Source organism: Oryzias latipes, chromosome 12 (genome assembly GCF_053564925.1).
Source record: "Oryzias latipes strain Hd-rR chromosome 12, Olatipes_Hd-rR_3.1".
NCBI lineage: Eukaryota > Metazoa > Chordata > Actinopteri > Beloniformes > Adrianichthyidae > Oryzias > Oryzias latipes.
Genome location: NC_136248.1, coordinates 4,465,224 through 4,477,237, shown reverse-complemented (window position 1 = coordinate 4,477,237; position 12,014 = coordinate 4,465,224). Strand labels below are relative to the sequence as shown.

Here is a 12,014-nt window from a genome sequence, read left to right as displayed (position 1 = left end):
TTTGTGAAAAACAGTGTGCACATTTGTGAGAAACACTTATTGTGCATTTGTAAAACATTTAGTGTGCATTTGTGAAACACAATGTGTGTGTTTGTGAAACACAGGGTGTGTATTTCCAAATTTATTTTTCACGTTTGCATAAAATGACATTTGTGAATCGGAGCGTGTGTATTTGTGAAATATGTTGTGTGCATTTCTGATTATTGAGACTGAATTAACTCCATAGATCCATTCCTCTATGAGGGAGTCCAGCACATTTTTACAAAAATGATGCAAATGTGAACATTTAGAATCCCATCAAAACAAAGCAGAGCCGTTTCTCTGACCCCACAGCACGTCCACCTGGTCGGTGAACTCGCTCTGACCTGGATGAAATACTCGATGTCTATGAGGCTGCAGCCGGCGAGCGCGGACTGAGGAAGAGGAGGGACGATGATCTGCTCCTTCCACTCCGCATGCTTCCCCGCCTTCACTCCGGCCCCCTGAACCTCTGCGATGGTTCGCAGGTCAAACATTGGACGCTTGGATTTATACATCACCTTCTGCAGAGGAAAGCACACATGACAGCAGAGAGATCTGCTAGGTTATAAACTCTGATACTTTTATTCTTTTGGGTTTCATTTATACATGAATGAGCAAAGCGGCCTGACAGCATTCAGCCCCTTTAATGTGTTCATTGAGTAAAAAAGCCATGGATGAGGCCAGTGTTGTGTTAAACACTAAAAGAGATGTTAAAATCAGATCAATAAATGACAGATTTAAACATCTAACAGAAAATGGTGGCAGCAGGATCAATCTCTGCAGCATCGCTTGGATGTTGCACCGTTCATCCAACCGTTGCTCCTCTGAACCAGACTGTTTTATGAAGCTTTGGCTGCTGGGTGTGGATTAAAAACTGATAACCACACACCTAAAAAAGTAGTTCCGGTCACATAACTTACATTTTCCAATCACTGTATGCCTTCTTTAAAACAAACGTTTGCTTCATCATCTGGACGAAAACAAGCGGTAAGACGTGAACTCTCTCTCTGAACTGATGCTTTATTTAATCTATCGTGACGATCAGCACGTATTTCACTTTCCTTTGCCGCTGCAGTCAAGGTCGGTGCCGGTGCAGCCCACGTAACAAATAGTCTGCTTTTTGTGAAAAAAGAACAAAAATACCAAAAAGTGACTGAATATTTATTTATTTTGTAAGTGGCCATGGTATAAGCGGGACAATGACCTTTAAAGTGTGCATTTTCAGAATGAACCCACTTCGTGGACATGCTTCCACGGCGTGCGTTAATTACTGATAATGCACACTTCGTCTGCCATTCCATATTGTCTTTGTTTCACTCTGAAGAGTCTTAGGAAGATCTAGAGCAAAACTAGGGAACTACATGATTTAAATGATGCTTCTCAATATTTAACCTCAAAAGACTTGGCGTCCACATATGTGGACCTACCTCCCTAAATTACCACAGTGGTTAATTCTGCTTAGTTGCAGCACTATCAAAGAAAAGAACAAAGGGCATGTCAAATAAGAGCTTGGACTTTAAGAGGTTAAATGTGTTTGTTGAGAATCGCTCCTGTTTTGGCGGCGGCCGTTTTGGATCTTTTACAACATCCCAAACTCTGTTGGACAAAGGGTGGGGAGCTCTGTTCTTGTACTGTATGGTCTTAGACAACATTTGAGAAAGCAAAGGTCGCAACAACTGACTGAAACCTGCTTAGAATAGAATAGATTAGAATATCTTTATTCATTTATATTGCACTTTCCCAGAACAAATCACAAAGTGCTTTAGAAAAAGGAGAATAAAATCATATAAAAACACAAAGAAGTAATAAAATACAATAATAATAATAAAACAAAACACAGTAAAACATAGTAAAGCAAGGAATAAAATCAACTAGAAGCTCTCCTGAATAAAAACGTCTTGACCTGGGATTTAAAACACTCAACAGAGTCGATCTGACACAACGACAGTGGGAGGGAGTTCCCAAGACGAGGAGCAACACCTTGAGACTTGAGATGATAGATTAGATGACCAACGTGAACACAGTGTTACTGCTGTGTTTGTGCTGGTTCTGCAGAACCTTTAAGACGCTGCAGCAGCTCAGACACACTCAGGTCTGAATGTCTCTGCAGAACCTGAGTTTCAGCTCATAACTATCACACCACTGATTTTTTAAGTGTTGTTTGTGAAAATATTTGAATTTAACGGACATTCTATTTCACCTGACAGCTTCTGACACTGAACTGAGAATGCTTCAGATTTAATTTTCTCTCAGGTTTTGTGGCATTTTATTTTAAAAGAACTCAAAACCCCAGGAGAAACAACAGCTGAGCATTTTCTTTACCTGTATGAGGCTGGCCAGCACGCACCCGGTGTCCTTCCCAGACTTGTTATGGATCTCTGTGGATAACTTGATGACCTGACCTGGGACGTAACCCCTCAGGTCACTGCAGGTTTTCAGCATCAGGGTCCCGGTCTTCACCAGGAGGTAGCTGAACTTCTTGCTTGTCAAGGCGGAACTCGGCTGCTGCATGAAAAAAAAAAACGAAGAGCCAGCGTTTGTGTATTTCTAATAAAAAGCGGTTGATTATTTATTGACACCACTAATGTGGTGATTTTCAATAAGTAGGGGGACATCCTAAAAGTAAATCTAACCTCGATGTTTGGCACCTCATTAAGGTTGAGGGCGTTGAGCAGGTAGAAGACCTTCAGGGTTTTGTAGTCTTTTGAGAAGCGGGGCGTGTCGATGCTCGCCTGAACGCGGTAAACAACCTTCCCAAACGGTCCCTCAAAGGACGTGGGCACCGCAGCTGAGGACAGGATGGAAATAAATGAACACATCCTTACTTTCACAACCCTTTAAACATTTAGATGGTGGAAAAAGAAACACAAATTAGGTTGCATTATTTAATTATGTGATGATACTTGCACGGACCTGCTTTATTAAAGAAGTTCTGATTCTTGTGGCTGAGATGATGACTTTGAGGTTAATTATGTTGGCACAAAAATTAAATAAGTCTTCAGATTCACCAAGTTTGACTCTAGAATTCCATAGAAACTTTCCTAAATTCCCAATAAAAACAGGACACAAAGGTTTCTGGGCACAACGGCATCTTAAGACCATGTGGATTCTTTATGCTCAAATCTGATCAATAAAAAGGCTTCATCTCTAAGATCAGAAAGCAGAGCGCTCCCATCATCAATGCAGCACGGAATCAAAGCACCAGCATCTCTTTAGTCATTAGTGAGGTGCAGGTCCGGCCTCCTACTAACCATAACCAGATGCTGCACCCACAGGGTGCTGCTCATACGATGGCCACGCCAACTAAGCCCCGATTGTCTAATTTCTAACAGTCAGGCTGCAAGCACGGAGCGCTCAAGGGGCGCACACTTATCACGAGAACAGCACTAACGAGCCCCTTGTGCGGTGCCCAGGGTTCAGAGGGGCTTTAAAAAATGACAAATCTGTACAACACATCCGGTTCTCACCCATTGACTGTATATGAGAACCGGACAGAGTCAGTCTGACGTCATTCAAAATGCCTTACTTCCAGTGAAATGAAGTCAACTCAGTTGCTACTTTTTTGCAATGTGGATGCCACCACAGTAAGCAGTGATGGTCTGACTCGGTCTGGCTACGTGTATCTATGGCAACCACCCTCGTCAATCAGGAGTGAGCTTGCTGGAAGTCCACTGGAAAGCGGCCTCAGGAAAATCTGTCAAACATTTCAAATGTTCAGCGTGGGGGACAGCAGCAGGAATCTGATTGGTCAGTTCATTTTCACTATACAGGCGCACAAGGTTTCCTACGACCCTAAAACTTTGTGTGTGCCCCTTGCGGGCCTTGAACAGGTTTGCCCATTTTTGGCCTGCAGACAGCCTGTATCCACCCATAAGGGCAGTGTGGACTCAGGCTTTACGTGAAGCGTAGATTCTTCTCTTTAACAGTTGAGTAAATGACTAAAACCAAAAGAAGATTAGGGATCTCTGCATTTATGTCTGCAAGTTTATTATAAAACCCAGAATGTTCAAATGAAGCCGTCCTCATCCTGCAAAGAAGACAGGTAGGAAACACGGAAAGCTGGCTGGCCGGGAAACTGCTGGGGGAGAAAGCAGGGGAGGGAGATCAAAACGCTCTGTTGCTCTCATGCATATAAATCACCAGATTATCATCCAAACAGGGGAGGAAAAAGGTGATGAGTGAGCCGTTAGAATAAAGATGGAGCCCCTCTGTCAGCATCACTATAGTAACATGTCCTTTGTTTTCCGGATGGCAGTGCCAGCGGCGGCAGAAACAACCCTGAAGGTCTAAAAGTGACCTGGACAGAACTGAGTCCAGCTCAGGAGTCATCAGTGGGAATGTTTTCAGCAGCTGGTGCATTCTGGGAGCCTTATGGTCCTCGTCATGTTCAGATCCAGCAGAGACTTGGAGGAGCAGTCCGGCTCCTCAGCAAACAGAAACACATCAGACCGATGCATCCAGGCTCTAAACCAAAACACAAATCTGCAATTTCATAGTTAAACAGAATGCACAAAGACTAGTAAATTCAACATGACTTTTTTAAATCATGAGAAACAAATCTTACAACAGTGGAGCAGAAATTCAAGTTTAAATCTAAACCTTTTTATATACAAAGATATTGAAATAATAACTTGAACAGATTCACAAACAGCTTCTTTTCCGAAGGGAATAACCAGGTTAAACTCCTGGGAGTCCTGATTACACTGTACAGGTGTGTTCATACTAACAAATAACAGGGACAGTTCATACATGACGTTCTCAACATGCTGATTTCATGCTAGCTGACCTCAATGCATGGGGCATAAATCAACCATGTGCAATAATCCCCAGTATGCCAGCAGGGGGCAGTAACAGACACATTCACTTGGATTAAGCCCTTATTTGTTGCAGGATATTTAAGAAGTGGGTGGGGTGGGGTGGGGTGGGGGCAGGGAGGCACAGTCTAAAAATAAGGCAGCCCAACTTACAGAAGCTGCAGTGTGCCCCCGCCCCCTAATAAAGAAAAAAGAAATCCAATCAGATAATTCAGCAGAGTTCATGCAAACATAACAGAGATGTGCTGTGGGGGAGCGTCTGTCTGTAACTGGTTAACCTCAAAGTCATCATCTCAGCCACAAGAATCAGAACTACTTTAATAAAGCAGGTCCATGCAAGTATCATCACAGGAAGTGGAGGGCGTGGCCTCACATGCAGGCAGACGTTACACTCACCTGGAATGAGAAACTGGAAGGGGAAGCTGTGTTCGCCCGGCGACAGAACCCCTGTGAAAACAGACAGTCCATCAGCTGAGGGATTCAGGAGGAAACAATGCAGCGGCCGGCGTGTGCAGACGCGCTCCTGCTTTTCCAAACTTTTCACTAAGCCCACCAGGGAAAGGGTGGAACTTTCCCAGGGGCGGGGGTTTCTGCAGCAAACGGGGAAAGCAGAGTGACACTGACCCCCTTTCACACACTATGCTTCATTTACTGGCTGACTAATGTGCAGAGAGAAATGAAGCAATCTGTTGATGGAATGAGGGTCTGAGCACCAGCAGACCACCATAAACACAACTATCATTCAAATCAGCATGACTTTTTCTATGCTTCGCCTAAATATCATCAGCAGATAAAGTTTCACTCACTTTCTATTGAACAGACGCCAAAGTCATAAAAATATCCTGAGCTTCATTATCTTTTAGCAAATGTCAATTTAGTATGTTTTAATTACATGAATGAAGGACGTAACATCCCTTTAAGCTTAAAGAAAGAAATATTTAATATTTTCTGTTGTTAACAAAGAAAAAAACACAATATGCATCATAGAGAAGCCCTTCAGACAGAATGATGGTAATACAAGGAAATAAAAAGATTGACAGACTGCTGTTAAAACATCATACATTATTAGTCAGTGAGCGTTTTCCTGGGATAGGAAAACGCCCCCCCCCCCAAATCCATCTCCTTTGCTTTCACTTGAGAGAACCAAAGTCTGGACAAACTACCTGGATTCCTCTCACAGGTCCAGACGCTCATTTGGTGGTTCTATTGGCTGAAATAAGCTCTGAACAAGAAGGGGAAAAAATGGAGGAAGTAGAAAAGGAGTTTGTCCCACTGTTCCTCTGACCGTCATGTGATCCACCTCCTCACTGCACCACGTTTACACAGCACACATTTTCAAACTACTTCAGGATTCTTACTTCTTCTGAGTCACTCTGTGGCTGTTTCCTAACACTGACCTTATGTCTTTTTTGTACTCCTCCTCTCTTTGATCTGTGAAAAATCTGTTTGGTCCAGACTGGAGTTCAGGTGAGTTTTTAGCCCTGCTAAACCCTCAGGATCGGACCAGAACCAAAGGTGGTTCAGACCAGAACCAAAGGTGGTTCAGACCAGGACCAAAGCTAGATCAGACCAGGACCAAAGGTGGTTCAGACCAAGACCAAAGGTGGATCAGACCAGGACCAAAGGTGGATCGGACCAAGACCAAAGCTAGATCGGACCAGGACCAAAGGTGGATCAAACCAGAACAAAAGGTGGATCAGACCAGGACCAAAGGTGGATCAGACCAGGACCAAAGGTGGATCGGACCAGGACCAAAGGTGGATCGGACCAAGACCAAAGCTAGATCGGACCAGGACCAAAGGTGGATCAGACCAGGACCAAAGGTGGATCAAACCAGAACCAAAGGTGGATCAGACCAGGACCAAAGGTAGATCAGACCAGGACCAAAGGTGGATCAGACCAGGACCAAAGGTGGATCAGACCAGGACCAAAGGTGGATCGGACCAAGACCAAAGCTAGATCGGACCAGGACCAAAGGTGGATCAGACCAGGACCAAAGGTGGATCAAACCAGAACCAAAGGTGGTTCAGACCAAGACCAAAGCTGGATCAGACCAGGACCAAAGCTAGATCAGACCAGGACCAAAGGTGGTTCAGACCAAGACCAAAGCTGGATCAGACCAGGACCAAAGGTGGATCAGACCAGGACCAAAGGTGGATCAGACCAAGACCAAAGCTAGATCAGACCAGGACCAAAGGTGGATCAGACCAGGACCAAAGGTGGATCAAACCAGAACCAAAGGTGGATCAGACCAGGACCAAAGGTGGATCAGACCAGGACCAAAGGTGGATCAGACCAGGACCAAAGGTGGATCAGACAGGTCAGACTCTCATTTGTAACAAAAAGGTTTTGGGTTTGCGTTTCTGCCACTCTGTATTTTCCATTTTTACTATTTAATCACTCCTTTCTTTTTAAAGAATCATTAACACCAGATTGCATTTAGCAGTTATTTTTTGCAGCACTAAGACCAACTACCGTAGTTTTACTATGAAAATACAAAAAAAAAAATTGTTTTTGTTATCAGTCTGACATTGTGTGTTTTTTTTAACATTTGTAAAACATCGTGTCTTTTTAATTCAAACTCACTAATTTATAAATTCAGAGCAGGAGGAACAATAAAAGCTTTTCTGCTGGTGTCACACAGAACGCCTCGAGCCAGTTGGCTTATCGTCGTCTCAATGAGCTGACAGCCTAATTAAATTCTTCCTGACAGGAACATCTCTCAGCCTATTACAGACGAACACAGAGCTGGGCTTCACTGCAGCTGCACGGCCGAGACAGCAGGAACGTTATAGGAGTGTTTTAAAACAGCCTTGGAAACATTCAGGTTAAAGCCACCAGTAAAATGATCACAAGTGTCTTGCAGCTGTACTGAGCAGGATTTACTGTATCAAAAATCATGAAGGCAAAAAAGGAGCTTGTTTGTGCTGATCTTGTTTTAAATGATTTCTGTAACTAGATGTTTTAAAACACTGAAAACGTTTTTATCCTTTGACTGAAACAGCACTAAATGATGATAAAAGCTGCTCCGATGGGCAGAAGGGAGAAGTATGTGTGATGGTGGGTTAGATGGTGTTTTTGTTTCTTTTTATATTGTTAAAAGTGTAGATTTTCTATTTTTTGAGAGACTATTTAGTTTACAGCCTTTTGCTTTTAATATAACTTTGGCTGAACCACATTTTGGATTTTAGTTGGTGATGCCTCTGATCCACTGTTAAAAGGACTAAAAACCCATCCGATAAAAATGGTGTGTTTGGCCTTTTTAACATGTTCTTGTGGCATTTTTCTGAACATGGAGGACATTTATAAAGAAAATTCAGCTTAAAATTGCATTTCTATTATTTTTAGTATTTCTGTAATCAGGAGCAGACAAAAAAATGCAGTTTGAAAAGGATTGTGTTTGTGACGTAGAAAATATGTTGGGAGAGCCACAAGCTCCATGAAGGTCTTTGATTTCCTCGTCTGACCTGGAATTTGGATCAAAACTGTACAGCTGCATCTCTCATATTGCTCATCATTTTTGTTGCACCCTAATGTTAGGTGAGGGGCAGTAAGCTAGTGGGAGTGAGTGTACATAGATAGCTGTCGGCAATGAGAAGAGGAAGGCGCAGCCCTGTCGCTCCTGGTCACGGCCACAACTCAGAGGTGAATTTCTAATGAACTCCTGCGCTCTGCAGAAAATTTGTCCAAGAAAATGACTTTATGATTTGGGCTAAAAACCACGTATTCATAATTAAAAGACCACCGGGAACAATAGATGAAAAGATGATGGCAGTGGGATGTGAACCCTGTTTGACCAATGGTTTGTTAGATTGAGCTCCTCTTGACCTGACGGACAGTCAAGATGATTCAGAGGAAAAACATTCAAGCATCTGCGGCATACCACACTATCAGTGTGCTGCAGCCAGTGTCTTTTGTGTAAGACTTTTGTCACTCTTCCTGTCTTGCACTTAACTTGTGGCTGCCCCCCTCCCCCCCGTGTCACACTGCCTATTTTTGGAAGAGATAGAACAACACAAAGCAGCGAAGCAGCAGTTGGCTTCAACTATTTTTTTTTTTTTTGCTTTCCACTTCCTGTGTGGCTGTATGCAGGGGGGTATTCCACAAAGCAGGTTATGCTAGCTCCCACGGTAAGTTTGAGGCTAAGGAAGCGGATAACCTAAGCTTTTGGTTCCAAAAACAGAGGGATGTTTCGGGGTATGTCAAGTTGCCATAGCAACTCATGTTCTGAACATAACCTGCAGCAGGTTTAGTTGAAGGTTAGTTTTTTACAGAGAGGTGAAGCAGCATGGCGTGTCCATTTGAAGATGATTTAGTGGATGAAGAAAATCAGATAATACTTTTTCCACGGTGAGAGGGTGATAAGATGACGTATGGGTGTTGGAAAGATAAACCTTTTTACTTTGATCTAACTTAATTATTTGCTTCAGTTAAGATAAATGTAGTTATCAGATATTTATTTTACTTTCATTTAAATTAATACAATTATGTGGGTGTAACTTTGGTGCTGCTGTCAGACAGGCAGTGCAAGGAATTGTGGGATAGCAGAGAACTGAAATTAAGTCAGAGAACTCCATGTTTCATGATGCTTGTTTTCACATTGTTTCATCCATTTTAATGTTATAAAAATGAGAATATCTGCAGGCTCAAACTTAGACATATGAGAGTTCAAGAAATATTATAAATTAAGATGGAAAAACATTTAATTGAATTGGAGTAATAAGACATTTAGTTATATAAATATGTAAATTTGAGTTGTAAAAACAATTATTGAGTTGGATAGACATAAGAAATTTGGTTTAATAAATGTAACTCAATTACTCTCATTCTCTCTAAGAGTTCTGATACACCACCTGTCCTTTCCGGGGTTTGGATCCCTCCTTCATGTGGGCACCCCTGAGGTTTCTTCGTTTTTTCTGGATACCGTTTTTTTTAGGAGTTTTTCCTTAGGGGGGGGGTCTAAGGGCAGGGATGCCTGTTTAGTTTAGTCTGTTTAGTTAACGTTTTAGTATTATCCTATTAAATTCTATGCATTTATGATCCTTTTTGATTGTATGTTTACCATACAATTAATTACAGGAACGAAGCCCATTGAGACAACTGTTAATAAATAAAATTGTAAATAAAATTGAATTGAATTGAATTACTTGTTACCAATTGAATCAATTCATTTAAGTTGGATAAGTTATATATATATGCGTCACAATGAAAATAGAGATGATATAGAAACTCCTGCGTTTACTCTGTCTGTTATTTCTCTCCAAGCAGAAACTCTTTCTTTTGTTGATGATGCACCTGTATTACTTTTTTGATGGGCGTATAATCTTCATACGCCGTCATTTAAATCTACGGGTGGGTGGATGGATGGACAGATTTCCTCTGTGGGTGTTGTCTTAGCACCACATGCTGTTGGCACTGATATGTTCTTGAACAAATAAACATCAACAATAATGTTGCCACACTTTTGAGAATGTTGTCTAATCCAGAAGATAGATTTTTTGCTTTTGTATTTTTGATCAAACCTGGGATTGGTTACCCATCATGCACAGCTGTTTTTGCTTCAGCTGATCGTCTGTCTGCATGTTCCCACCTGTGGTTGGGTTTCATTTTTCTTCTTGCCTGTCCCATCATGACGCCTCTCATCCTGTCTGTTCCAAAAGGAAATCTGAGGCGCTCCTTACCCAGACCGCTGGAGGGGGGGAGGGGGGAGGGGTGCTATTGCCTGGACTTTTGTTGTTGTTGTTAACGTTTTTTTCTGGTTTTTCATGGTTCCGGTTTTTGTCAAGTTAATTCCATGTTTTTGTCTTTCACTTTATTCATTCTAAAATTGATGTTTCTGTAAAAGATGCCTCTAATCCGAGTTCATGGAGGGGATCCTGAACTCCTTGGAGTCTGAGATAAACTCGTGCCGATGCCAACACCCCTGTGGTCCTTGGCAACGGGAAATACTACACTCTTTAGCTGCGTTCACACCAAATGTAATTTGCGAATCAGGATCGTCCAGTCTCAATGTTAAGTCAATGTTCAGATGCAATCAGAAGTCCTGCGGCGTGTTTTGAGCGTTGAGCGGCGCACGCCGGTCTGGCAGCAGCCCGTTTTGGTTTTCAGAGTTCAAATATCTAAACTTTAGCGAAGAAGACGCGTCGTGTTAACCAATCAGGGGCTCAGCTTTGGCCTGTGACATGTTGATGTGATCAGCAGATGGAGTCCAAAGCCAACATGGAGGAGAATCTGATCATTTTTATTCTGAACGTAAAGATATTTTTGTTATTCGTATGGTTCCTCTAATTTTATTTTAATTGTTTTCCTCCTCAGACTTAATCGGGACAGCAGGTCATCAAACCGGGTCACAGAGACGCAGCTCCTGCAGTAGATGGTGAAGCTTTTCGTACCGGGAGAGACTCTAAATGAACTCAGACGTGATAAATAAATAAACCTGATCTGACCAACGTCATCCGTGTCTTCCATACATTGGCTGTTTGTGTTTTTTGCTTCAGTTTGCAGTTCTAAAGGGCTGCATATCTGTGCAAAGTTGATTTTCTCAGCTTCGGAATTTATTGCAATTATGTTCATTAAGAAAACGATCAAAGACTTAAGGCTTAAAAAAAAAGTCTGACAAACTGAATGAAGGCTCACTGGGAAACCATATGGGACTATTTCAACTGTTGCTGGAATTATATCTGCACCCATGTTTTCTACATGTGGAATAGAACAGCAGCTGTTAGACATGAGCTGAAAATCGGACCACAGCACTTCACACGGGTACGTTTCTGATGAAGACTTCAGGGTTTGCCGTCATCACCTTTGTCGGCGACCGACAGCGTGCTGTTGAAGTATCGCTCCTCCAGGTTCCACGTGGTGTCGTTTATTTTGGTGGAGACCCCGCATGACCCCTGACAGTTCACCTTGATGGCTGCAAAGAGATGAAAAGGTTTGGATTTAGAAAAAAAAAAACAACCTGTGAGGCAAACTGAGCCACAAAAACACAACTACTCAGAATAAAACCTCAAACTGCAGCAACCTGAACTGGAAGGTGTGTAAAAATGCAGTTGGTGACCGGAGCTGCAGTAAGACCACAGTCTGTCAACACACTCAGGGAAAACATCGCTATGACGAACACGAGAGAGGTCAAATAAACCTGGATCATTCTGGTTGGACTGGTTTAGACCGCAGTGTTAT

General features: G+C 42.4%; 1 protein-coding gene and 1 long non-coding RNA gene across 2 annotated transcripts in view; one reads left to right on the top strand and one right to left on the bottom strand.

Moving 5' to 3' along the window:
* The window catches only part of arrdc1b (arrestin domain containing 1b), a 49,749-nt gene that overhangs the window by 15,685 nt on the left and 22,050 nt on the right, over window positions 1–12,014 (bottom strand). The window contains exons 3-7 of the mRNA XM_078955641.1: window positions 11,638–11,748; window positions 5,232–5,282; window positions 2,655–2,809; window positions 2,344–2,526; window positions 366–542 (exon numbers count right to left, since the gene is read on the bottom strand). Coding sequence (XP_078811767.1) covers window positions 366–542; window positions 2,344–2,526; window positions 2,655–2,809; window positions 5,232–5,282; window positions 11,638–11,748 — 677 coding nt within the window. The remainder of the gene's footprint in view (window positions 1–365; window positions 543–2,343; window positions 2,527–2,654; window positions 2,810–5,231; window positions 5,283–11,637; window positions 11,749–12,014) is intronic.
* LOC144996278 (uncharacterized) lies at window positions 7,021–11,280 on the top strand. Its single transcript, XR_013659279.1, has 2 exons — window positions 7,021–7,155; window positions 11,151–11,280. It is a non-coding gene; the product is annotated as an uncharacterized LOC144996278 (long non-coding RNA).